At 36.2% G+C, this 26,575-nt stretch overlaps 2 protein-coding genes across 2 annotated transcripts in view; one reads left to right on the forward strand and one right to left on the reverse strand.

Annotated features, from left to right (window-relative positions):
* Positions 1 to 10,111, reverse strand: part of TIMP4 (TIMP metallopeptidase inhibitor 4) — a 30,358-nt gene extending 20,247 nt beyond the window's left edge. The window contains exon 1 of the mRNA XM_009930933.2: positions 9,757 to 10,111. Within this exon, the coding sequence (XP_009929235.1) occupies positions 9,757 to 9,886 (130 nt within the window). The 5' untranslated portion in view covers positions 9,887 to 10,111. The remainder of the gene's footprint in view (positions 1 to 9,756) is intronic.
* SYN2 (synapsin II) overlaps positions 1 to 26,575 on the forward strand; it is a 192,623-nt gene that overhangs the window by 120,560 nt on the left and 45,488 nt on the right. The window contains exons 6-7 of the mRNA XM_069769785.1: positions 22,990 to 23,052; positions 25,301 to 25,443. Of these exons, the coding sequence (XP_069625886.1) occupies positions 22,990 to 23,052; positions 25,301 to 25,443 (206 nt within the window). The remainder of the gene's footprint in view (positions 1 to 22,989; positions 23,053 to 25,300; positions 25,444 to 26,575) is intronic.

Here is a 26,575-nt window from a genome sequence, read left to right on the forward strand (position 1 = left end):
TTATTGTACTAATTTTTAACTTCTTTAGAGAAGAATTTGGCATCCATGTGGTTTAGGTTCTGTCCTTTTAATGCAAAATATGTCTGTTTCATTGTGTTCTATTTTATAGAGATATATTTTTGTAGTTTACAATGGCCATAATTCTCTTTTATCTGAAGCACTTCCAGTCAACTAGAGACTACTTCTGCCATGGGTGTCCAAATGCTTTACCATCAATTGGTTTTGTTGTGGGGGTTTTTAATCAAAATTTGCTGGCCACCTCATCATCTCTGACAAAACGTTCCATAGTATTCATGTATTTTTGTCATCTTATACAGGAGACTCTAGATCTTGCGGGGGCAGAGGGGTAGATTGGAAGTCGAGTCTAAGTACTGAATGAGAACTGATGCATTTTGTCAAAATGGTTCGTGCAGTGTTTGTGGAAGATCAAAGATGACTCCTAGATTGCCACAGGAGTGCTGCCAAATTATAGACGGTAATAGCAGCTTGGTGATGAGATAGCTATGACAATACACTGCTTTGAGAATAAATCTGGCTAATCTTTCTGATGTCTGATGTCACAGCCATACAGTACAGGTGTTCCACACAGTTTTTGCTTTTGATGCTTGCAACACAAAGGAGACTGCAACCATTCTTTTGCAGTGTTGATTTCTGAATTATTATGCAAGGTTTTAATTGTTTCAGACTCCAGTAGGGAGATAGATGATTACTTCAGGATACCTGCTGCGATGCTAGATCATCCTTATTCTTTTGGGAGTGGAAACCTGACATTAAACCCCTATACTTTCTTTTCTGAGAGTCAAGCAAGATGATATTGAATGATCTTTAAACAGCTGAAAAAGAACAAATGCGTTTAGCAAACATCTCATCTATCAATTTATCTTTCAACAAGACAGATCAGCAGACAGTAGTTTCATTTCCAAACTGTAACCCAACTCAGGTGTTTGAAGCTGTTGTACTAGTTCAGTTCTAGATATAAACAGAAAGCAGCAGCAGCAAAGCTGGCCCAACATTGAGTGAATCTGAAAAAATCTTTTTCTCTGTGTTTGTAGGATGGATTTCTTATCTGTAAGTCTACATTGTTAATAATCACTCTTCCTCCACAACTCCTAGACCCAAAGTCAAGGAATCTTTAGTTCAAAAGATGTTTCTGCTAGTTAGTATGTAAAGGCAATTTTATTTTTCCTGCTTTGTATTTTAGTTTTCTGATGTTCCATCAATAAATGCTTATAGCCAACTGTAAAATAACTAAATCAGCAGCACAGTAATTAACTGAAGCACAATTTCTGAAATTACAAGAAACAAAAATAGTGGAACTTACTGGACTATTTAGGCACAAGTGTTTGGGATCTGTAACCACAGAGCTTGTTGAAGAACATAATTGTAACAATAGCAGGCTTTTTTCCTTTATTCTGTGGAAAGCAATATATGGAAGAGCATTGCCTAGTCTTGGTGGTGCTTCCAGTTGCATGAGAAGGTAAGCATGGTGAGATAACAACCATATCTGTAACTGAAAAATCAAATCCTTACCGTGAAGTTTTATCACTTGGGCTAAAAGAACTCCATGGAAGTTCTTGAAGGGGAAGATTAATTTAAAGTAAGCATTAGGCCAGACCTAAATTCTACTAACTCAACGCAAAGGAGAAAACAAGGAGAAAAAGGAGCTAGACCTACATATTGGATGTTGAAGAGAAAGGTCACAAATACATTTGAAAAGGTTTAGTATGTTAATCAGTATGGGTCCCTCTACCTAGTTAATATAGCCACTGTGCAAATGTTTTAGTTACACAAGACAGCAGTGAAACACCTTCCTTTTCCATATGATAATTTAGGATATTTCATCATTCGTTGTTATTAATGGCATTTTTATTCAGAAAAAATTACTGCATTCCAAAAACTCACCAACTTGAAAAGAACCATGAATACTTCGGAAGTCAATAAACCAGACAGCAAGTATTATTTTATCACCATTTCAGACATATTAATTTGCACTGTATTATTTTTCAATGAAAATGCTTTGCAGAATTTGGTTACTCTTTTGTGTTTAATTAACACAAAAGTGTGCTAGTCTGCATCCAAAATTCATTTCCATTTGAGGCTTTCAAAATGTAGGAGGCCTATATTTAAGCTCGTTAGGACTCTCAGGTAGGTCAGGATTTTGTGAATCTCTGTGTGTTTTTGGCTCAGGATGCAAAAATTCCTTCTGTTGAAGGCAAGGGTTGATCAGGTTTGGCTTCCTTGTTAAACCAGAAGATTATGCAATTTTATTTTTTTTAATTAGAAGAATACATTCAATTTATGAGTGAGGTTTTAAAATCTAGTTTTTATAAACATTCAAATAGAAGAGGTGAGTGTATTTTTAACAGATGTGTGGTATTCTTTTAACTTAAATATTACCTAAAAAATAGCATGATTTCCTAATGTTGTTTAAGGTCAGTTTTATTTTTCTGCACTGTTTTTACAGCTGCTACTCATGTTACCAGAAATATTTCTCTTTACTTCACAAGCCTCAAATACCACATCATTTGACTAGTAATCAACATCTGCCTAATTTCAGCTGAAGAATAACGCTCTCTTTATACTCTAAAGTCTGTAGAACAACATACATAATGTTATTGTAGATTTCCATTCATAGCTGCATGCCCCTTCCTCCATGCGGAAGAAACTCCATATTATTGAGATACTTTTTAATGAGAAAGTTAGGGATTAAAGTTGGTAGATTAATAGGATTAAGAGTTTGGCAGTCTTTCATGTTCTGTGTTTTATATTATTTGATTTTTGTTTCTAAGTTTGAATTTTGTTTTCTACACAGTGTGTGTAGAATGTTGTTTTTTAAATCATGGCGTTTAGTTTCTTAGCATTATAATGCATGCTTTTAAATAAAAGTAACACGGTTCCTGAATTTTCTTATCCTGCATTTGTAACATATTCAGCAATGAGTTGGTGTTACTGAGTTACTTCTAAAGCAGGCAACTAGCATAATTCTTCTGAGATTTCATTTTACTACACAATACCCAACTCTGCTTGTTTCACTAAAGCTAAATTATTTTACAGTTGTCAACTACGTTCTAATTGACAGGAGTGTTGTGCTCAGTGGATTTGGCTCCTTAAAATTCTGTCCTGTTGTTCAGTTTCATGATGCCACCTCATTTTACAGCTACAACTTCTAAGTTGTTGGGAACACTGCCATGAAAAAGTGCAACGAGCAAAGGAAAGGACAGTTACTGCATTTTTCCAGACTGAGCCCCATTCTCATGCTTAAATGGCAGGGTTCTGAAGAACAGTAATTTACAGAAGATTGGAAATTATTTCTTAGACTTGCATGATATTGGCAATGCAATTCAAGTGTTGAATTCAGAACTGAAATGTAAGTTAGGAAACTACCTAGACATGGAATTTTGAAGTAAGTTCTCAAAATGTTTGCTTCTATCTTAAAATCTCGAGTAAATGTAGGGTTATTTGTAGATCTTATTCAGATAATACTTCCTACTCCTAAACAGGAAATACGGTCTTCATCCTAGGAAGCTGTTTCACTAACATTTTTTTAAATGTTAGCTGCAAATGGAAGGACTCAAACTGCTATTCCCATAGCAGCACTCCAACAATTCATTGAACATGAATGTTGAGGTGCTTTATTGACTATTCAGCAAAGGCAGATACAAATACGTGTTGTTGCAAGTAGTGATTAACAGCACAGCATCTCTGCAGTCAGTGCAGTCATCTTTTGTATTTTTTAAAGCATTTAGAAGTTTCAGGCTGTGATGCCAAGAAATGTGTATGTACTGCAATTAAAACTTAAGTGCAATATGCAGGCATTTGTACCTGTGATGGGCCTTAGCAGGGTTGCAGATATTTTTCTTTGTTAAGAGCTTCACTCTAAGTGCATCAGTAGGTACTTTAAATAAGTTCTAGGATTCACTTCATTTAGGATTTTTAAAATTTTATTTGAAAATACTATTAATGTGTATAAAGGTATGCATAAGAGACAAGTAAGAAAAATTACTATGTATTTCTTTCATACTTACAGGAGTAAAGAAACCTATCACCTTTTGTATAACTGACTTTGGTAGGACATTGTACAGCCAAAATAGGTGGAAGGTGGTTTTGGTATTTATGTCATTTACGAGTCTGTTGAAATGTGAGTTAAGGGTAAAATGTCTATTTCTCAACAATTTCTGTTAATGAACTTAATATTAGGCATATAACAAAAAGTGGATGTTGGGAAGGGTATGACTGTTAATGATTCCTACATACTGACATTGTTTTCTGAACACTTGTGGGACTCTGTTGAGCATAGGACTGGAGTTCAGCTTCTCTCAGCCACTTGCTGAGGACGGGAGGCTATGAGAATTGCCTCATTTTCAGCACCTCTGCATTAAACCTACCAAGCATGAATAACATTACTTTTGAGATTAGTATAATTTCTAGCTGGTTTTAAGATGATTCATTGACTAATGTAATTAGGGTTCTGAAAATATTATTCTAGCAGCGTGCTCTATCAATGGCACTAATACAGTCTCGCAACTTCTTTTTCATAATAATTCTTGCAATTAACGTGCTCAGGTGCTGTGCTTTTCCCGTTGTTTGAGAGGGAACTAGAACAGCAAAAGTCAAGTACGTTATTTCTATAATCGAATTCACAATTCTTGGAATAGAAACTCAGCTTTCATTTCTGTGTGGGACCCCTGAGAAATTGTAGCTGCATTATCCTTTCCAGTCAGTGACAAGTTACTCTAGAAATATACCTGTGCGTTATTGTCACTGATTTCCACTCTAGAGGAAGGCCATTGCTATGAAGCCGTAAGACCTGCCTCCGTTTGGCAGGACAAGAATATAAATGCAGATCATATGCCAAGTACTATAATCTCTCCATGCTGTGGAGGAGAAGTCTAAAAGACTGCAGGCCACTCCAAGATGTAAGCCGTGTGGCCCCGTGTCTGTCAGTGGGGTGTCCGAAAGCGTGGCCTGAGACCCAGGATCCTGCCAGGGTCTGCAGCAGCCTTCTCCAGCCAGGCCGTCTTGCCCGTTCCCTCAAGCAACCGCTTCAAGATTCGGGACTTTTTATGGGACTCTGTTGAAACCCTCACACAACACTAAGGTCTGTTGCATCTCTGTCTTTAATGGTCTTTCGTTACGTGGTATGGTTATTACTGTTTGTATGAACACTGTACTCCCAAACACATGAAGAGTAATTACATAGCTGCTTAATTTTGTCAAAACCCCCACTGAAGGTGCTCATCAACCTAAACATGTGGATAATTGGTATCTGCATAATCACACTGCGCACAGCAAGTAGAGTCTATGAGATTAAGAATATGGTGAGTGCGTATCACGTAATATAGTAAGAATAAAATATAAAGTCTACTTTAATTTTGCTGTTCACCTTTTCTCCTCTAAGCTGGAATAAGTACTGTCTACATTTCTAATACATTTTCCTATGCTGATTTTTCAGATCAGGCAAAGTTACTTCCCACTCTAATAATGTACAAATTAATCCATTCCAGTACAAAACTAGATATTATATTGCAAAGAGGCAAAATCGTGGGACACTGAGCCATGAAAGTTTTAATATGAAATTCAATAATAAAGAAATAACATATTGTAATTTTATCCCAGAGGAGCTGACTTTGAAAACTTAATTCTGGTGTATTTAAATAAAATTTTTACTGTTATTTTTAAATGTGATTAAAATTTAATATATCATCTGGCACATCTTTACAATGCCTGATCTCAGTGATCTTATGAGTTTTTAACAGGCTGAAAATGCTGCCAAGCTCCAGCTGTAAAGCTTCCATCATATTTCGAAATGTGCCACTTTTCTCCAAAGCTATAGAACTATTCTCTGCAGCTACGTTATGTATTTATTTGTACTCAAGATCTGTTAGTCATTTCTGTTGGAGTATGGTGCCCAGCATTCAGTAAAAATATCATTTTCGATATATGTTTAAGAAAAAAACCAATAAGTTTAAATCAGAAAGAATACATCTAACTTTAAAGGTTGGGTTCTGGTGTTACGTAGCTAAGAAATGCAAAGTACTTGCATATTTGTCCTACTGTCCAAAAAATAACCTTGCTTATGCCTAAGGGGGAAAAAACCAGCATGAATTGAACTTTAGAAAGGGATCAATCGGTCCTCTCCACATATAGCATTTCTCTCTACAGATTGTCTAATTTGATGTGAACATTGGTTTAGAATAGAATCCAGTAAGACTGAAGTCAGTGGCAAAAGGGAAATCTGTTATCTTGACACTATCTGATAAACTCAATTGCATCCATGGTTCTCTCCAAAAAAGCCATTTTCAGAGGAAATTTCTTGTATCAGCTTGAAACTGTGATGCCTCACTACCAAGTTTGAAATGCTAAACAGCACATCCTCATCACATTTCATGTCTGTAAGGAGAAAGCCTCCCAGATTCCTCTGGGGGATGGAGGGGTTAGCACTGATAATTAGCAGTGTAGTGCATGAAAATGCTATTTAATAAACCTCCCATCTCCGTTCCCAGTGAAAGTCCTCTTGAGAGGTATAGGTGTTCGTTGGGGTTTGAAGGCATTCAGCACATTTTAGGAGGGCCTCAGCACCATTTAGAAGAACACAAGAGGAATGTATCTCCCTTTTGTAAGTGATTTTATATGGTGCTAGGCACTCCATACAAATGAAGATTTATCTCTCTTTGAAGCAAAATTTAAAACTACTGAGAAGTTCATGAAAACTGCTGAAATTTGTACAAAATCACACCCTCTTAAGGCTAAGCAGGGAGATGGACAAACACAAGGTCAGATAAAAGGCAGGACTGGCACGGCACTCAGGATTTACTCCCCATCGTTACTGTTCTTCCTGCGGTGTACAACCATGTAACACCTGCAGGGCTCTTCACTCATTCCTTATTTTAGTTTTAGGCAGCACCTTGCAGGACCAGAAGCTCCCTTTTACTCTAGGTCTGTCAGAAAGCCTGTTATTTCTATCAGTTACTCAGGTTGTGTGGTAGCTGTGGGTATTTAGAAAGAGTAAAGCCACAAAAGCCTCCTGACAGTAAAAGACAAAGTGTCACAGCACTAATCATGTGAACAAAAGTAAAAGTGAAAAGAACTTGTCCCAGACTTAATTAGTTTCTCTGCTTGTTTTTTTTTCTTGGGTATCCCATATAAATGTTAAGGTTTCTCAGTGGTTTCACATGTTCAGTTAGCGGCTCAAGTGATGTCTATTGACTCAACCCCCTCCGCCTCCATTTTCACTCCACCCAAATCACAAGTGATCCTAAAGGAAATTTAAGATGTTACAGATATATAGTGAAGTTGAGAAATAATGGAGTAGCTGAAGTACATATAATGGTTGGTAGCTCTATGAGCAAGACTGAGACTTAGTCTCAGTTTTCATTTTACTGTGGAATTCAGAGGCACGGCATGGTTTCTTTTTTTTTAATAAGATGTGCTAGGGTTTTATCCTTCAAGGAAATACTTGAATGTGTTTGTGGGTACATAGATGGATGAACTGAAAAATAACTGAAAAAAATTGAATAGTCTCAGCAAATTGCTATATTAGCATTCAACTCCCATAGGCTTTGCTAGCTGAAGAGCTGTCCCTTTCTTTTTTTATCAATATTTTGGAAGTATGAAAATGTTGAAATCGAAGTACAGATCTTCAATCTAATCTTTAATCTTCTTAAATCTTAGAAAAAAAACCCATCTTTAAGTATGGTGATGTTAACAGAAGTTTGAGGTATGCTACCGCACGGGATACTTGCTAGCATGGCCTGGGTTTTACAATCCCTCCTGAGAACCAGGTGGCCCTGAGGACACAGGTGTGGCTTCAAACCTGCCTTGCCTAAAACAAAGCAGAGCTGTGGGCACAGCCCTCATTCCCAGGGGATGGGGCTGCGTCCCGGGCTCCAGCCTCCTGCTGCCCCTTCCCCAGGGGAGCCCCAGCCCACAGCCTGGACAAAAACCCAGACTTCTGGCAGCGGGGATGGAGGAGCTGGCTTTGCCAAAGTGGTTAGTGGAGTTTTCTCTTAGACAGGGCAGACAACTCCACTGGTCTTCTCCAGCTCCTTCAAAGTAATTTTGCTCTGCTTATGCAAGATACTGTGGCCAAAGCAAATGAAATAATTAATCCATAAAAGCTTAGAGCAGGTTTTATGTATACTTATATGCAAAAGTGTATATAAAAGTACGTATAACATATTTATGTGAAGGAATATCTACATCCTCCTATCATTTTAGAATATAGAGAAATGCTGTTTTTAAATGATAAAGATTAAACAAAGGGATCCTTGATAGAAACATTCCCTAGCCAAAAGGTGCAGTTTACTTAAATAGGAATATTTATAGAAGTGGGAGCTTGAGCATCAAGTCCAAATATAAAGTAGTTTTATTTTACAATCTTCAGTATTTAAATACAAATAAAAAGTAGCATAAAGCTGCCATTTGTGAAATGTATCTAAGAATGGAATAAATCTTAATATATATTGTAATAATGGCCAGTATGGCTTCCCTAAGGAAGATGGCTCATAATGAGTATTTTGAGCTTTCTCTATACTGTGAAATTGTTTATTTAGGAAAATCTCTACATGAAGTCTGTTCAAAAACTGTCACTTTCTTATGTATAGGAATGCAGCAGACTAATACAGTTAAATGTATACATATGTAATTAAACTCCTGGTAGCACAGCTATTTTCTTTCACACCTTAAGCAACCCCAAGTTTGTAATGCCTAGTGTGGGTAACTTAATGAAAAAGATTGCTTAACATAAGCAGATTAAAAAACAATTTAACTGATGGCCACAAACAGAGCTTAGAGTTTGTCATGGCTACAAAGATTTTCTGTCAGGGTATAAAAGCAATTAATCAGTATGCAGAAGGTATTGCCTGCCCCATAGAGATGCTAATTTTGTGACACTTTGGAAACTCATGTTCTACATTTACTGTTCACACTAGATGGAAGCTAACCAGCCTTAGCTTGAGCTAATGAAATCAAAAGACTGCAAAATGTCACATTTTCTTATCCCCATGCAGTCTAATTTTGTGATCTTTAGTTTCTTTCTATAAGTTGTTTGACAACGGCAGTGCTGACTGAATATCATGAAATACAATTATCCTAAAGACTGGAAAGTTATATTTATACAGAAGTTCATCTGCAGAATATAAAGGGCCTATCAGTTTCCTGCTCAAGTATTTTTTGAAAATGACAGAAAAACCCAACATCCAATTGAAGAAATTGTAGTATAGCAGAACAAAGATCAAGTGTTTCAACATGTTATCACTAGGGACTTTTATTTTGGGGGTGGTGTTTCTTTTTTTTCCCCCAAAGTGCTATAAAAAATATCTTTATGCATAGTTTACACATAGCAGATATATTTAGATAGAATATTTTATTACAGATACTGTTAACAGTAGCTGTTTGAAAGTTAAGGTATTCTCCCCTGCTTAGTCTAAGTCAGGACCTCATATAGAAACTGTTCCTATTTAAAAAAAAAAAAAAAGCAAGCCACTAAATAATACAGCAATTTCAACAATTTGTAACCACAAAATGTTCTGGAAAAACAAGAAAAGCAGAACAGCTACTACCATTTTTTTCCCCCCATAGCCCTCTCTTTAAAAGGGATCTCTGTAGTCATTTTGGTTTACAATCCTTCGAGAGACTAAGCCACCTGGTTAAACATAGTCCTCTCCAGCTGTACGAAAAAAAAATTCACAGCAGTCCGAGTAGCTCCATTTGATTTCCCACCGCCCGAGTTAAAAGCACGTAGCTGTTCTGACTCACCTAAAGCCGAGTCGCAGATGAGCTGCTGCGGATGAGCGGGGGCACAGCTGCACGCCTCCACCAGCTCCTGAATTCTGTGGGTCAGAAGCAGAAGCACTGAAAACAACAAGGTATTCAGTACAGGAGTCATGTTGCCTTAAGCACAGCTAATCGGTCAGCCAAGAGAAAATGCTTTCTTACTGTTGGTTTTATATCTAAACTTCCTAATAGCTATCTGATTTCTTCCGCATGCAGTTCAATTTCAACCGACTTGGATGGTTTAGGAAAGCCCTCTAATGCTCGCTCTGAGTATACGCTTATGTTAACGGACTTCTAATTTCCCTGACATAGGACCCTCTTATTTATGGCCCTGACACTAACTCCGCCTTCCTTTAAGGAAAAAGCACATCATTGGTGAAAGTTATTGTACCAGAGGAGAGGTTACCTTAGTAAGCATTGCTATGTTGCTCTTATGAGTCAGTAGAACTATTAATAATCAAAAGCCTTTACAAAAACATCTTTTACAAGTATCTGAAGCTGATTTTATGATCTTAAGCAGAAGAAAGATTTTACCTTTTTCTAGTAAATTTCCTTCCAGTTTGAATGTAAAAACTAGTTCTGCTACCTTCTCTATTTTGGTCAAGTAAACAAAGCTGTCCTTTTTTAAGCTCTGTTTTCATTTGCAGTCCCTGATCTTCCCCTGCACTTCTGTGCATTTTCTTGAAATGACGTCCCTGTTTGCAGGCTGGACAGAACTTCATTCATGAAAAGAAAATCTTTCAATGCTCTATTTGTGAGCCTTAAACAATTGGTAGTTACAAGGAATAATGAATTAAAAATAAAAGCTGCAATAAAAGGCATTTTTTAAAATTATTTCATCACTGATTTAATTTAAAACAACAAGGAAAAATATACCAATGGTGTATGTTGGAGGCACAGCTCTTTCTCTGCATACCTTATTAATGTAAGTCCTAATCAACACACATCTATATCTGTATTATCTGGCTCACGTTATACATGGAACACAGACATAAATACAAGAGTTCGGAAATCTTTTTCAACTTCAGATGATTTGTTGCTGTAGCAATCTGGATATGTGTAACGTATACACCTCTTTTATAAAGAAGTTTTTTCACGAGGGAGCAACATCAGGTTTCATAGGGGGTGATAAAATACATCTATGGATTGACATGCAGGACAGAACTGCTTAAAGGATTGCATGTTTTGTCACTTCACAAATCAAGCTTAGGAATTGAAAATTCATTAACATAATTTGAACCATTTCAAATCCAGACTCATGAAAATGTATTTAGTTGGGGCTGAGATTTAGGTGTACACAAAGTAGATTGTTATCTTTATATAGATGTGTACATGTTTCACAGCAGCAGATTTATTTTATTTTTGAACGGTAAGAGGTCAGTTTTACAACTATTAGTGCTCTGATTCTCCTCCCCCCCCCCCCCCCAAAACACACTCTATCTGTTAAAAAAAAAATACACAAATATTCAGAATTATTAGAATTGGGTTTAATTTTTAGATTTTAGATCCACATTCAAAACTGAGCCAGGAATGTTGTACACTATGTCCTGATTTAGTTCAAGCAGCCATACTTTGATTTTTATTTTTCCAGTCTGAAGTTTTGGCTTCAAATCATAAGGTTGGATCCAAGTCCAGGACTAACACCTGAAAATAATTTAGACCTGTTAACATCTCCATTCTTACCTGGAGGAAACTCGCTTCTTTCAGGAAACTTTTCATGTGAGTGAAAAGATAAAAAAGATATGAGGCTGAAACCTTACACAGGAAGTTCAAGCTACAAGAAGGCCACAAAAAAAAACCAAAAAAAAAAACCAAGCAGGTATTTTAATGGCCTCTGTGGGCAGTAGTTCTAGGACTATTGATTTTCAAGTCTCACTTAGGGCAGTAGGACTGGAAAGTGATGAAGGAATTAATTGAGAGCCATTGATTGGTTTCCAGATGACATCACATGGCTGCTGCTACAGATGATCTAAATAGACCAATTCGTTTACTGTTTCAGTAAAAATTCAAATAATAAAGAAATATGCTGGGCACTCTGTCTTCTCTAATGTCGAGCATGCAGGTCTACCTATTTGATGTTAACTAAGGCACGTTTTGCCTAAGATTGTCCAGAATCAAACTACTGTGCTCTTCATGTTCTAAAGACTTTTATATCTAGTACAATTAAACTAATTGTGCAATCAAACTAAAAGTATTATGCTCCTAACAAAATTTAAAAATAATTTTGTGACAATTTAAAAATGAATTCACATCTATCTTGTAGACATAGTTGAGAATTAAATACATTCAACTGAATGTGTAGAAATGTAAAAATGCTAAAACTAAATCTCATATGATAACTGTGCAAGTGCCATAAAACCACATTTTAATTATGATCTTGCATAATATTGCCTGCAGCTACCCTTGAAATAATCCAATTGCATTTTTAGGAGTCCTTCAAAGCCATCTGTACATAGGTGGAATATTTAAAGCATGATTACACTCAGAGAAGCAAATGGCCATGAGAGAGGTTCATACTCAAGAAATACATTCCCCGTAGGTCTCGCTAGACCCAGTCAGCATTGGAAAGGATAGGCTTGGAACATGCTGTATGCAACAAGACCTTTCAGTCGTAATATGGATTTTAGTGAAACTTGTGGCTAGAAGGTTTCTCAGCCCCAACATGAAACAACTGGTCACAACAACAGTGGGAAAGGCAGATATGTACACCGGTCAGTCCTAGGTACATGGATTTACTCATTCAAAGCCGGGACTTGAAACTGCCTGTTCTGCTTCCCACACAAGTCTAATGAGCAGTTCTTTGGTAGGTCTATCTTTCATTTCTTCATGACAACATTGATACAATCTTATCATTAAAATGTAGAAGACCAACAATTTTTGAAACCTCACCAGATCTTCTGTTTTCTGATAAATCTTCATTCTGAAACAGTAAGTTTTTTTTCAAATTACTGTCAGAGTTTAGACAAAGACATATTTACATCATAGCATTTGAAAGGGATTTTAGTAAGTCTGGAGATCTCTATACTCAGGAACATGCTCTCACAAATGCAAGAAAATGCATTTTTAGTCTGTTTGTCAGAGAAGACAAATACTACCTGTAGCTTCTCCCAGTACCAGTACAGCGTTTGAGTACCTGTGACTGCTGAAGAGTATCAGCAAGCATTAAGTTTTAGCCTGAAGCTGCCTTGTCCTTCTTTGTGTTGTATATTGTTAGTATTCTTCGTTGTATTAGGAAAATTACTTTTAGAGAGTTCAAAAGAAACCCTAAGCTCAGGACCCATTCTGTATTACAGTTAGATCTTGACCTTGTAAAATAGAAAGATTATTCCCAACAGACATAGAAATATTCCTTGGCTAACTTTTAAGCAAAATAATCTTATATCTGAAATAATAGTAGAGAAATTATAGCCAACGTTTTAGAAATATAAGCAGACTGAACAAAAGAAACAGTCTTTTTACTATTTGTATAAATGGACTAACAGTACAGGTCTTCTTTCACTGTGCTGTATGTTATGATGTCAGTTTTCCTTTAGTTTGATAAGTAAGCCATGATATCATTGCAAATTATGTCATAACACTAGTGAAGGGTGAAGGGTAGCAGGATGAAATAGTGCCCACTCCCTGGTTATATCCTGATACAGCTAACGCTTGCTAATAAGAAACAGAAAAGTTCATTTATCAAGGGATAGTCACTGATTCCTTCAATTCATTATTGCCACAGTAGAAAAAACACTTGGCACTTTCTCATTTCTGTCTAGCTAACTAAGTCTAGTGTTCCACAACTAATTTCTGATTTCTAGTAAAATGCAAGAAAATATAGAGGATTGGGGATAATCCACTGTATTTGTTGATGTGTACAGTATCAAAACAAGGCAGGAAACCTGACTACAGTCAAGTTTATGATCAGGTTCATCTCTTCTCAATGGGAATTCCAATTTTGTACAGGACTTCTAATTCTGGAGGGGCTTTTTGTACTGTGGGTTGTCATGATCCTTGTTAATTTTTACTACAAAGCATTAGCATCTATCAGCAGCGTTCTGGTCATTAATTGTTTCTTTCTCTTCTAACAGCCCCCAGAGACCAGTATTAAAAACACTAGTTCTCCTTCTGTGGGATGCCATACATGCAGAATCCTATGGAGTGAACTACTGCTTCCCCTGAACTCCAGAGCAAACTCATACTGACTATGATATTTCATCTCTTCCCTGGGAGTTACCGGGGGCAAAAGATGATGAGTAAGGTGCATCACCCTTACAGCTGCCATGGGGAAGGCAGCACTGCCAGGTCCCCTCTGCTCCATGCTTCTTTCCCACCCTTCCTCCCCGAATCTGCTCTCCCCTCTCACCTGTCAGCCTTTTGCAGCATCACAGGTCTGCAGGATAATCCACCGAGAGCACTACCTTTGTCTGACCTGTACTGCTATGCTATCTCCTAGCACTGCTGTCTCCCCTCTGCATTTCATTTTTCAGAAGAGGCAGCACTGTGCATTCCATTCATAGATTCCTGGGTACTGGTCACGAGCATTTCTCTGGCAGGCTTGAGTTTGATGCTTTGAGTTATGTCAAGGAGCGCTGAACTGTGTTGCATAGGGATTGTCCATACAGCTTTTTCAAAGGCTTTTTAATTATAGTGGGATATGCAACAGACACCTTGCTGTCCCTTCCAGCTGTCAAGCAGTTTGAATCTACACAGTGTATTTTGGTTGGACTGCCTGCCCTGTACCTTAGCTTCTGGCAGTCTAGAGAGTATAATTTTTTATCTGTATCAATCTTATTATCTCTCCATTGTGGTAAATGAATCTTATTTTAGAATAATAGCAGGCAGGATTCTCCACAGTAATAGTTTATCTGTTGCCTTCTTGATGAGTTCTTTTCTCCCTAGTTCTCATTTGGCATTGCATTTCTTTTTCCTAAAAACTACTTTCCGTTTACCTGACATAGTCACAGTACACATCCTGTACAAAAACTGTACAATCATGTAGAAAATTCAAAATTAGAATAGTATTTCACAAAACAGATGAGCTTTCATGGATTTTAAATTCCAGTGCCGCCATATTTACTACAGCCTGCTTCAAAAGGGAGGGTATTTATAGCTGTCACTTCCAAAATACTACAGTAAAAAAAAAAACACCATACAGTTTATAGTCACAGCAATTTGGGTGGCAAAACGTGACTTGATTTTAGAGGCAGCAGTTTGCTAAATAGTTGGTAGAATGATAGGAATCGAATGAAACACTGACATGCCAGAATCAAAATATAATTTGTCTGTGCAAAGATTTTGTCTTCTCCAGAATTTCTACTAGAGATCTGTGGGAACTGCTCTTTTGATTCACTGCCATTATGCTTAATGTTTTTCTTGTTAATGACAATTTCTGTTTCATGCTGTACAGGTATTGAAAATAGATTTTTTCTACCATCAGATCACTTCTGTGTTGATTTAGATAATTATTCGTATTTAATTGAAGAACAGTTGTGGGACAAAGGTATTTTTGATTTCCTGGTTCAGATTTACTTGATAGTGTCACTTTATACACTAAGATAATGATTTCAGTGAGTACCAAGAGAATTGGTTTCTTAAGATCCAGTCTTATGAGGTGGTGTTAATGGCAATTGAAGGCACTGTGTACAAGGGGTGCCCAGAATACCCAATTTTGCATCAGCTCCCATTAATTTCAGTGGGAATTGAGGTGGCCCAGCATTTCCCTGGCACCAATCTATATTGCACTTACTTAGTTTATAAGCCATTTTAACCCTCTGTTTTGAACAAAGAAATCACAATTAAGGTGCATTTGCCTCTCTTTGGTTATCTGGCACACTAATCAGATTAAAGCTCTACTCTTCTTATCCACTTGAGCTTTTAGATTTCTTCAATGCTCCTATTTCTAAAAAGGTAATACAAAGCATATCAGATTCTCCTTTGCTTGCTGCTTGTGTAAAGGGGGTATAAAACGTTACTCCATACAGCTAGAATTTTACACCTATTTTTTTCTGTCAAGGTACAAGGCAGCGGAAAATCTGGCTCGACATGTCCAAATTGTTGTTTGTGTTTGTTGAGAATACCAGCTGTTTAAGCGTGATGTTTCTGCTTCTCTTAATGAAGAGAGGAATATATTGGGCTACCCCTGCTGGTGGTGGAGAGCTTCTGCACGGCAGAGCCCTGACTTTATCTTGAGATTGTGTTTTCTTCAAACCAAATGGACCAGAGAAAGTCTGTCTTCTGCTTGTTTATTGATTTAGGGCTCTTCCTGCCCGTTTCTGGGAAAGAAAAAAATGAATAAAAGGCCACCTTCATTATTTCACTTTTAATTTCCTTTCTCCACAGTAAGCAGAGCAAAATTAGATTTAGCCTGATGCATATTCCACAAATAAATTATGTGGAACTAGAGTGGTTAAATGAACTTTGCTTGGGGATTATTGGAAAGATAAATATTTAAACACTGAACTTGAGGTAAGTCATGTTTATGCAACATCGGGGATTTTTTGTCGTGAGTCGTCCCGCCCCCTCCCCCTTTTTTTTTCCTGTTGTGGCTTTTCTAGTCAACTCAACCATAAGGACATTAAAGCCAGGGTGAATACCACCTTCAAAAACCTGTGTTTTCTGTATTGTTGCCAGCGGAGGGCTTTTTTTTCCTTTTTTTTATTTCTTTTTTTTTTTTTAGCAGATGATCTTTGCCTATTTTTATTTTTATGTACAGCTTTGACTATATTTTACATTATATCTTACTTAGAAGGATTCAAAGTAAATTTACAAGAATTCAAATTACATCTCTTAGAAATAAAACAGCTTATATTATGTAACTCTAAGCATTGTTCAAAAATATTTAAATTGCAGAAGAACTTATAAACTTTTGAGCACCTTAGTGTATGAAGCTTAAATTTTAGGGATTTGTTTTCAGTTAATAGACTTACGGAGAAGAAATTGCAGGATGACATTCTAGTAAACCAGACTTACAAACTCCAGAATATTTCTGAAATAGGAAAGGATAGGTATAATTTCCATTACATATAGAAAAATACAAACAATAACACAGATTAAGACTATGCTGGTTAATTATATAGCCATCTATTGGTTAACTAAATAACCTTCGCTTCAGACTATAGAAGATGATAATAGTGCCTGTAGGTATTGTGTAAGTATATCAAGCTAGAATGCTTCTTTCTACAGTAAAAAAGCTCTTTCTGAGCACCTATATCATTTGATCAGTGTCTTTTTTAACCAGTTTAATTTGGCAAAGTTTTCTTATCTTCCAGCAAAAGCAAAGACTAGTAATTGCAGTGTTTTCTGAAACTGATTGAATTTTATGCATTTCTCTGTTCATTCAGTGTAATTATTAATACGTGGGATCAGAACAGAAGATAGGGCAGCCCTAAATCTTTTATGAAAACAACATATTGAAAATATCTTAACATTTCGGAAGAGCAGGAGAGTATTATTTTGCAGATTTCAGGCATTTAAAATAAGTTCTGACCAGCAACTAATGAATCTTTTAACAGAATTTGTGTTTGAATCCAATTTGCAAGTCATCCTAGCAACATGGAAAAGGAACATTTGATGTAATAACTTAAATCAACAGAAGAGTAAAAATCCAAAGCATTTTAAGCTCTAATGAGGATGATTTGATAGCTTCCTGGTCCCAACACCAGCAGTTTCAAAAAGCTTTGTGTTTTCATGCTAGCTAACCCAACAGGTGTCATGACCTGATTCTGAGAGACTTAATGCCATGAGAAACATGCTTCAGTGATATATTTCAAAATAATTTGCTGTGAATGCACACTTGCCTTAATTCACGTTTATTCAGCAACTTCAGAATATTGGGTCAAATTTCTCCCTGGATTTAGTAACTCCATCAGTATATTTCCTGTTTGGGATAGTTCTTTGTCTATTCATAAATCTAAATAGTTTTCATTGCAACTATAATTACTTTGCTAGTTGCCTGTCAGTAGTATGGGAAACAAAAAGAGCAAATGGAAAATTGGAGAAATAATGTGTGTCATGGGTTCCTACTGTACTGTCTTTGCTCTTATCTGACTAATATGAATAGATCCGTTGAAAAATGAATGGCGAATCTGCAAACGTGAGAGATGTTGAGGGGTTGCTGTCTGTATTATTATCAGTAATTTAAAACAATTAAAGAGTATTAAAGTTGCTGCTGCAAGTGGTTTGAACATATGAGTCTTGTACCTTGGCCTCCAGTTTACCTAAGGAGATGGTGGAGTCCAGATGTCACGGCATTTAGAAGCTCTATCAGTGAAGCTCAAGTTTGAGCCGGTTTGTTAGCTGCTGTAGTCCCATTGCAAGTATATGGCTGAAAAATCACATCCACTCATTTTAAAAAATCACTCCTGTGAGGACTACACCAATTAGCTTCAAATGCGTTCATCTAAAAAAACATATTAGGCTTGTTACAGAATCAATTTTAGTGACATTCATTCAACACCATTAAAAGAATTATTTTCAGCTGGACTGGCTTGAAAATAATAAAATAAATGGTAGTTATGTAAAATAAAGTGACAGTAAAGAGTTAAGTGGCATGCAAATGAGCTCTTGAATGAAAAATACTAATATATAGTTATTTGGATAGGGAAAAGATAGACATGTTATTAAAATCCATGAAGATTTTTCAGACAGGATATTACAGTCACATTTTAAACCCATATATACTGTTGTATTTCCATTACAGATTTAATCCCTGTTCTCCTCTGTCCTTGAACCCTTCCACAGCGCAGTTAACCAAGCCAAGGTTAGGCTTCTAACACTTAGACAAGTGCCCGGTCTGCCGAGAGGTTTTAAAGTATTACTGCTACACTCATAAAGACTCGTGTCGACATGAGCGACCTCCCAGTTTGTAGGTGTCTTGTGGTAACAGCCATTAGATTTTTCTGGTCATTAAGTATATAAATTTAATTCACGCTATTGGTATATGACAGAAACCGTTAAAACATGTCATTTCAGTAACGCAACTTCCATGCTAAATATTTCTCAGTTTGAAACTTAGGAATCAACTTCTGTTATCCAGATTTTAAAATGATTCTGCTTTGAAAGACCTTTTACTACTGCCTTCTATCTACAAAATGTAATCTACTTTTTGCTTTCTAGGGAACATGTCTTCAAGTAGTACCTACTACTAGTCCTAGTCCTAGTCATGGAAGTGAGCCATGCAACTTATTCTGTTAAGGTTCTGTTGAAATGAGACTTCACATTTATTTAAAATAACAGTGTAAGAAATTAAAACCACCGAAATTAAAGTTTTTAGACTCAATCCGTCTTTGTAATTTTTAGGAGCTGATAAAACATTTTAATACACAGTGAAGTTATTTTGATTAATGATATCGTATTAGCAAATATCAGTAATGTATCTCAACTGTTTTTTATATGGGTTCCTACAAAAAGCCATGACAGTTTTTCCAGTTGCTACTAATATTTATTGCCAATCCAATCATATTCATATATAACTATGGAAAATTGTATTGCATGCTTGACCCGTATTTTGTTTTTTCTGCAATTAGTAATGATAGTTTATTGCATTGTTATATATGTTATAATAGAAGTCCTGTTTGTTCTAATTTTTTAAAAATATTCAGATGGATTTTGTGTATATTATATGTATGTGCAAGTGTTCATACAGCATAGTCCATTTCCATCTCTCATACATACGAACTTGCCAAATTTCTTAATGTAATTTCTGTTCTTGGTCATTTCTGATTATTTTCCCTCAGTTTTTAATTGTCACAGTAGAATTTATACTTTTCTGAACTTAAGAAAACCTTTGAAAAATAAGCTATATTTTTGTAAAATGGCCTTTCCCCCTCAGCAATACATTTCAAAGAAAACATGCAATGAGTCCTATTAGAATCAGCTCTATTTGAAGCGGATCCATTGATACATGCTAGCTCTTCTTTCAAGGTCTCTCTGTAACAAGTAACTATAACATAGATTAAGAGGAAACCCATGGAGCTGGTAAGTTTTCACTGTTACTGTCACAGTTGTATGGTACATAATGTTTACCCAAATGTATGACAAGTCTTGAGACTGGCTGTTCTGTTAAGACAGCAATTAACATAAAAGAGCAGATTGGGAAGAGGAAAGGACTCAGATCAAGTTTTCTATAATTTCAGTAAGAAATTTCAGGCCTTGTTGCTTGACAGAACAATAGCATGCACAACTGGAAACCAGTTAGTGTTAGGGAGGTGACTGCAGGATGGCACAGGTCTAGTCCTCATGTATAAAGGGAGAACTGTGGCAATCAAAGTAAGAGCAGGAATAAAGGAAACACTGTTCAAAACCCAAATACCTACAGCTTCATCAGCCCTGAATTCCTGGGCCTGTCACAGTGATAGATACAAAGAGAAGCACTGGGATAATTAATATCTGTCTGCCTTCTACGCTACCTGGGTTTTTTTCTGTCTGATGTTTGAAATGCAGCATTCAGCACCTTTTTCCCCTGCTACCACCTCTTCTCTTTGTCTGTGCTGGGATGTGGTAAACCACATGAAATCTTGATACTGGACTCCAGAGCAAAATGAACTCTATTGCCTTAAATGATGTTAGTGCATTTTTCTGAGGGAGAAAGCCAAATTTCTTTTTTTTTTTCTTTTGGGTTTTTCCTTTTGAGTTAGTGTTTGTTCCTGCGGCCCACAGTGGATTCCACAGCTTTGGAATCATGGGTAGATACGTGGTCCTCTTAATTACAGGAGTGCCATTTGTATTGCTATAGTTAGAGGTCTGCCAGCATTTCCATTACAAACCCCAGTTCAGTGGTTTATAGTTCAATCATAAAAAAGTGGTACTGCCCTTATGAATCTTGAGTCAGGCAATGATTTGTTGTTCCTCTCCCCCAAAAAACTGAAAAAAAAAGTGGCTGGTTTTAAAATATGAAAGCAATAAATAAGTGACTAGATGTTGACTACACAGGACCTTGCATTCCTACAGTTTAGCAAGAACCTTATTTTTAAATTGCTGTACAGGTGACCTTTACTGTATAATGCTTTTGCAAGTGCTTTTGGCTATTTTGAAACTCATGCTTTTTTTTAATGCTTACATGCCTTAACTTAAATTGGTTAGATTGAAACAGATCTGTAAAAATCAATTAAATGTATTTTGGATTTAAAGACCAACGCTTGAAATGATTCCTAAATGAGAGTTAAATAAAAGACTTTTGAAGTTTTCATAGTTATTGATTCCTACAGTGTTAGTCTAAGAACCCAGAATTTCTGCAAAAAAATAAAAGTTACCTTTACTCAGGCACTGAAATGTGGCAGCTACAGTTACACATGTAATATAGAGCACTAAGAGATGGTTTTCAGAATGGTCTGCTTGCCTGTGGCAGTAAACCTTGATTTCAAATCTCGAGGATGCCCTAGGAGAAGATATATATATAACATCTTTACTTAAATAATGGAATAAATTAACTAGGATTACAGTAAATTTTTCATAACTGCAAGTCTTTAAATCAAATCTGGTTTTCTCCTGAAAAGACATACTAGCCCTAGCTTTGGGTTTGATGCAGAAATCAGTGAAAAACCTCCATGGCCTGTGTTGCATAGCTGACAGCTGTAGGACCCTGTCATTTCATCAGGCTTTGAGAACTCTGGTGTATTAAAAGAGTAGATCCAAAGATTCCTCCTTTTTTCTTCTGATCAGGCAGAGCAGAAACTGAGATTCTGTTAAAAAACAAGCAACTTGGTTTTGTTTGCTTAGATATCCTTTATATGTTTTTTAAAAAAAGTCAGAACAAAACAGTATTGCATCAGTATGCATTTTAGGAAAGCCAGAGAAAGTCCATTAAAAAAAAAAAAAAAAAAAAAGACAGACATTCATGTATTGTACTGGGAATCCTACGGTAAGTAGTATAAAATATGTACCTTGCAGTGAATGCCCACTTGTTCTCTTGCAGATTTGCCTTTCAGTTAAAGTATTTTTAAAGCAAGCATCCTTAAATCATATTGAAAATAAATGTTTAAAATATAGGAAAAGCGTGTGTGAATTTTAATTAGCTTTATAACCCTACAAATAGGTTTGGATGTTACCAAAAGCCAAGTGACCTTTTTATACTTTATGCCTTGATTTGAATGTCTATATTTACAATCCCATGACATTTTCCATGCAAATACCTGTTTGTGTTTGTGTGTTTCTGTCCAACATTGTACAAAGCACAGTGAGATAAGTGTGAATTCTATTTAACCTCTTGACAATCCTTTGTAAGTATTTGGAAAACAAATTTCTCATAAAATCTCTAAAAACTCATAGTTGATTTTCTAAAGCATCAGCTTTGCCTCTGATTGTATTTACTGTGTTAAAATTTGATACTAAATGAAGGTTTCAGACCCCGTAATACTTACTGTCCTGCTGGTGCCCGGTTTAATTACATCAAGGGTGTTCAGTTTTTTATTTCTAGTTATAATCCTGTTCTACTAAGTATTTGTAATTACACTTGGTTGATAAAGGTTCAATATATGTACATTTTAGGTGGATGAAAAAGACAAAGAAATACCAGCTGTACCCATGACTGGGAGTTCTAAAACTTCTTCAGATGAATGATGGAAGTAAAACTGGTTATTCACGTAACTTTCTGAGAGACAACCATTATCATTTGATTGAATAAAGCATATTCATATGCCTTTGTATATTTGATTTCCTAATCAATGGCTGAATTATTACTTACATTCTATGCAGAAGCTGGAGCCTTCCCTAGAGAACTCGGATATTCTGTAACAGAAGCTAGCATCTGCCTTTAATGAAAGGGTTTTTGGTGAATTAGACATCATTGCTTTCATAAGTGGTCACAAAAAGAATTTACAGCCTTGGTAAATAATGGAAATCAGGGGGAAAAGGAAAAAGGTGATTAATTTGACATCATTAATGATTATAACTTTGGAGAGCGTGAGTTTACAGGTCAGAAAACACAGTAACAAAACAAAATAGGAAGTAGCAGAAATTCAGTTTAAAAAGTGAAGTCAAAAGAAAGACATAGGAAAAATTAAGATAGAAGTACACCACTTGTATGTATTTGGAATAACATAGCACTCAGAAAACATACACAGTAATTCATCAGAACATGTAGTCTTACATAGATGAGCAACAGTTTAAATAACCACATGGCAAGAACAGCTTTGGCTGCATTATGGTCATGCTTAAATAATTTTCATAAATGATATAGCTTAATCATTTAACTCAAGGTTGCTATCTCTAATATGTCTGTTTTGTTTTCCCCCTTAGCTAACAATGCCAACATTTCCTGTTGTTGTGAAGATTGGACATGCTCATTCAGGCATGGGAAAGGTGCAGATGCTACTTATTGCATGTTAGGAGGCTGGCTGTTTTGTCTAAAATGATATGCATGTTCTTTCATTTCCTGGATATTTTAACTTATCACTGTCCAAATTCTGTCTCAGATCCCCGCCCTTGCAAATGTCTGCTTGTATATTATTCAAGAAAGCATCTGTCTTTAGGAAAATATTTAAATGCGTAATATATTTTCACATTGATGCATTTTCAGTTTATGCATTGTCCTATATAGGACGTTCTTTGACACATGTTGAGATGTTTTCTTGAAGCAGAACCTTATTTATTAATTTAATTCACTGCAATGAAACTATTTAAGGGTCAAAGTCTGTTTGCACAATCCAGCTTTTTGGATCGGGGAATATAGGAAGCTTTTGCCTTGGTTCTTTATTAGTTTCAGCTTGATACTGAACTTTTGTTCATTTCCTATCTTAATGTATTCTCTATGATTGTTTCATACCACTATGTAACTGCTGCTTTCTTTCTCCAAAGTAATTGCATTTCAGTGGTGAGTACAGTTGTTTTGATATCACTTATCTCACAATGATGGTTCAAGGGGATATGATTCAAATCCCGCTTTCATTGGTATCAGTGAAAATTTCTAGTCATTACAGATTAACCACTTTCTCTCACTGAAAACACTTCGGTGCTTTAAGTGTTTGAGATTTTAAAACAAATCATTAGAGAATAGTTACATTTATCATCCTGAATCTGCAAATGCTCCATGAACATAATATTTGCCACTAGCAATAGAAATAGAAAACTGATTTAACTGTATTTTCTTCAGTAATTATGCAAGTTGTACTGTAATGTTCTTATGTTATGACTGTTTTGCTGCATTTCCTACTTAGTAAGTCAGTGGAAATCCAGCAGTGAATTTAATTGAGAACAGGATTAACCACTAATTACTTAAACTGCAGGTTTTGTGGATTGCATATGTGAAGTATGAGAATGTTTATACTGTACTTTCATTATTCACCCCTCATTTATAGAAAAGGGAAATAATGCACAGAAATGTTCAGCATATCAAAGGTCTAGAAAAAAATCTAGGGTTTTTTAGCTATAAAATATTTCAAACCCTTAAAGGTTAAATGCCTGTCTTTTGCAGTGAAATGCTTACTGTCAGAGTCCAAATAAAGATTCTCCTTGTACCCCAGTCCTCCCTAAAGGCATTGCTAGGAGTAGCATTTCCATTGGTCGTAATTAGACTCACGTATGCTATTAAGTTTTCAGAAACTAAGTTGAAACCAGGCATTGTGTCTGGTTTTGTGGCTCTCAAATGGCAAATTACTCTGTATTGTTCTCCATCTGAGAGCTGAGAGCAAATACTTAGGCCTTATGACTTCTTTTAGCTTCACCAGACTCCATTTAATATGAAAGTCCCGTCTCACAGATGTGGCACCCTGGTCTACAGGTTCCCTTTTAAGTACGAGGTGACAGTGGAAGCAAATAAGACCCTGTGCTTGCAAGGAATTGCAAAGTCGCCTAATATTAGATAATGTGAGAGATACTAATCCCTGCCTCCTTTCCTCACCATTCTGAAATGCACTTTGGGTCAGTGTGTTGGAGTTCCAGTTTCCCTCTCCCATTTTTTACTAGACCTAAGACTTCTCTTCTGAGTCACTTCTCCCCACTTCAGCCAGCTTCCTTTAAGTCAACCTTAGAGATGTGCCCTTCCTGTCCAAAAGTAATGCCACTGATCTCCATCTCTTGAGACAAACTGGTTCTGCTGCCTTGAGCCAACCCTGTGCTCTATGTGAATGCCCACTCATCAGGATATCATGACCCTTCATCTCCTCCCTCCCAGGATCATGATGTGATAGTACTTGGTGGGCTCCATATACATGCAGTTACATGAGCAATTTACAGAATCAACAAGAATTCTATGTAAATTAGTGTTGCATATTATCACACCTTGAAAAATTCTGAAGCTTGCAGATCTAAAATCAACAATCACCACTTAAAAATAAATTTAAAAGCAAAATAAAATTCCACTGTCTGCAAATTGCTTTCTACAGATGAACAGGTAATATTTTGCCTAGAAAAATAGATGCTTTAATGCAGGAATGTTATAGAATCTAGAAATCACATGAAGTACCCAATACTTTTTTTTTTTTAATAAACTGATGCTGTCAAAACCCATACTTCTCATGAATGCCATTTGGAACTGAATTCTACATTTTATTCCTAATTACTCTTTTTTTTCTTTCATATATGCTGTTTACTTCTGGTATGATGACTACAGATCAAGGTAGACAACCACTACGATTTTCAGGACATAGCCAGCGTGGTAGCACTTACTCAGACCTACGCCACTACTGAACCCTTCATAGACTCCAAATATGACATCAGGATCCAAAAGATAGGCAGTAACTACAAAGCATACATGTGAGCCAAAAACTTATGTTCTTTCATCCTTTTGTTTCAAAATCGATAAGCACCAATAAGATTAAGACTGTTGGATGAGTCTCTGAGCTGATTTGGTGACTCCATGCCTCCATTGTCGTACTCTCTGGAAAGACAGTATTTTAAACTTTCTAGATTTATCAAGCCTTTTTTTAACTTGATTGTGACTGGGAGGAAGAGAGTAAGACAACAGGTGAGCCTGCCAGAGTGGTTTTCCTGCTAGCCTTTGTTTATTTTTTCATTTAAAGAAAGGAGCAATTGGAAGGGGATTTGTTTTTATAGAGGACTTGTTAAATCAGATTCCTTTGTATCTTTTCTCCAACTTAGGGTCAAATTTTCTTCTCCCTGTAAAGATAGTTAGATGACATTCATTCACACAAATCTCAATCATAACACTTTATTGGAACAAAGTACTCTCCCTTTAACATAACACATGTAAGAAAAATCCTAATCTTGCAGTGGCCTTCACATATATGGATGAAAATCTCTTCTAATTTTAGAAACCAGGTGTTTGTTTGAAGGTCATGACTATATGAGAGGCTAAAAGGGTGTTTCAGTTTCACAGACAACATGAAGCTAGAGTAGCAAGACAGGTTGTCATCTAGTAGTTGAGCTATGGTAACTGTGTTTATGTATATTTTTACTCTGTCTCAATTATCAAGCAATGTAATCTGACATACATTCATTTCATTCGCGTTTTTAAGACAAGTTAGATCATCTCGTCTTTATTCCCTCATGTTTACAATTCTGAGGCAGGAAAAATAGAACAAAACATGGATAAAAATACACATATGCATTTACATAGGCACACCCACATACACATGCAAAGATATTTCTCTAGCAACTCCTGTAACATTGGAGGGATCAGAGATTCCTTGTATGTTGACATTTGTAAGGTACACTCAAGTTCTTTAACAGTAAAAACAACTGAACTTCAAGCAAACCATAAACACTAAGAGAAGCGAAAGTTGGAGTTAAAGAAAATGCATAATATTAAAGACAGGGTTAGCATTAAGTGTCAAGTAATTTAGGAACAGCCAACAAGCTCTATGAGAAAGTAGAACGTTTTGCCCAGAGTGGGGGTAAGGGGCAAAATCTATCTCCTTCAGTTGAT

Source organism: Haliaeetus albicilla, chromosome 24 (genome assembly GCF_947461875.1).
Source record: "Haliaeetus albicilla chromosome 24, bHalAlb1.1, whole genome shotgun sequence".
Lineage (NCBI taxonomy): Eukaryota > Metazoa > Chordata > Aves > Accipitriformes > Accipitridae > Haliaeetus > Haliaeetus albicilla.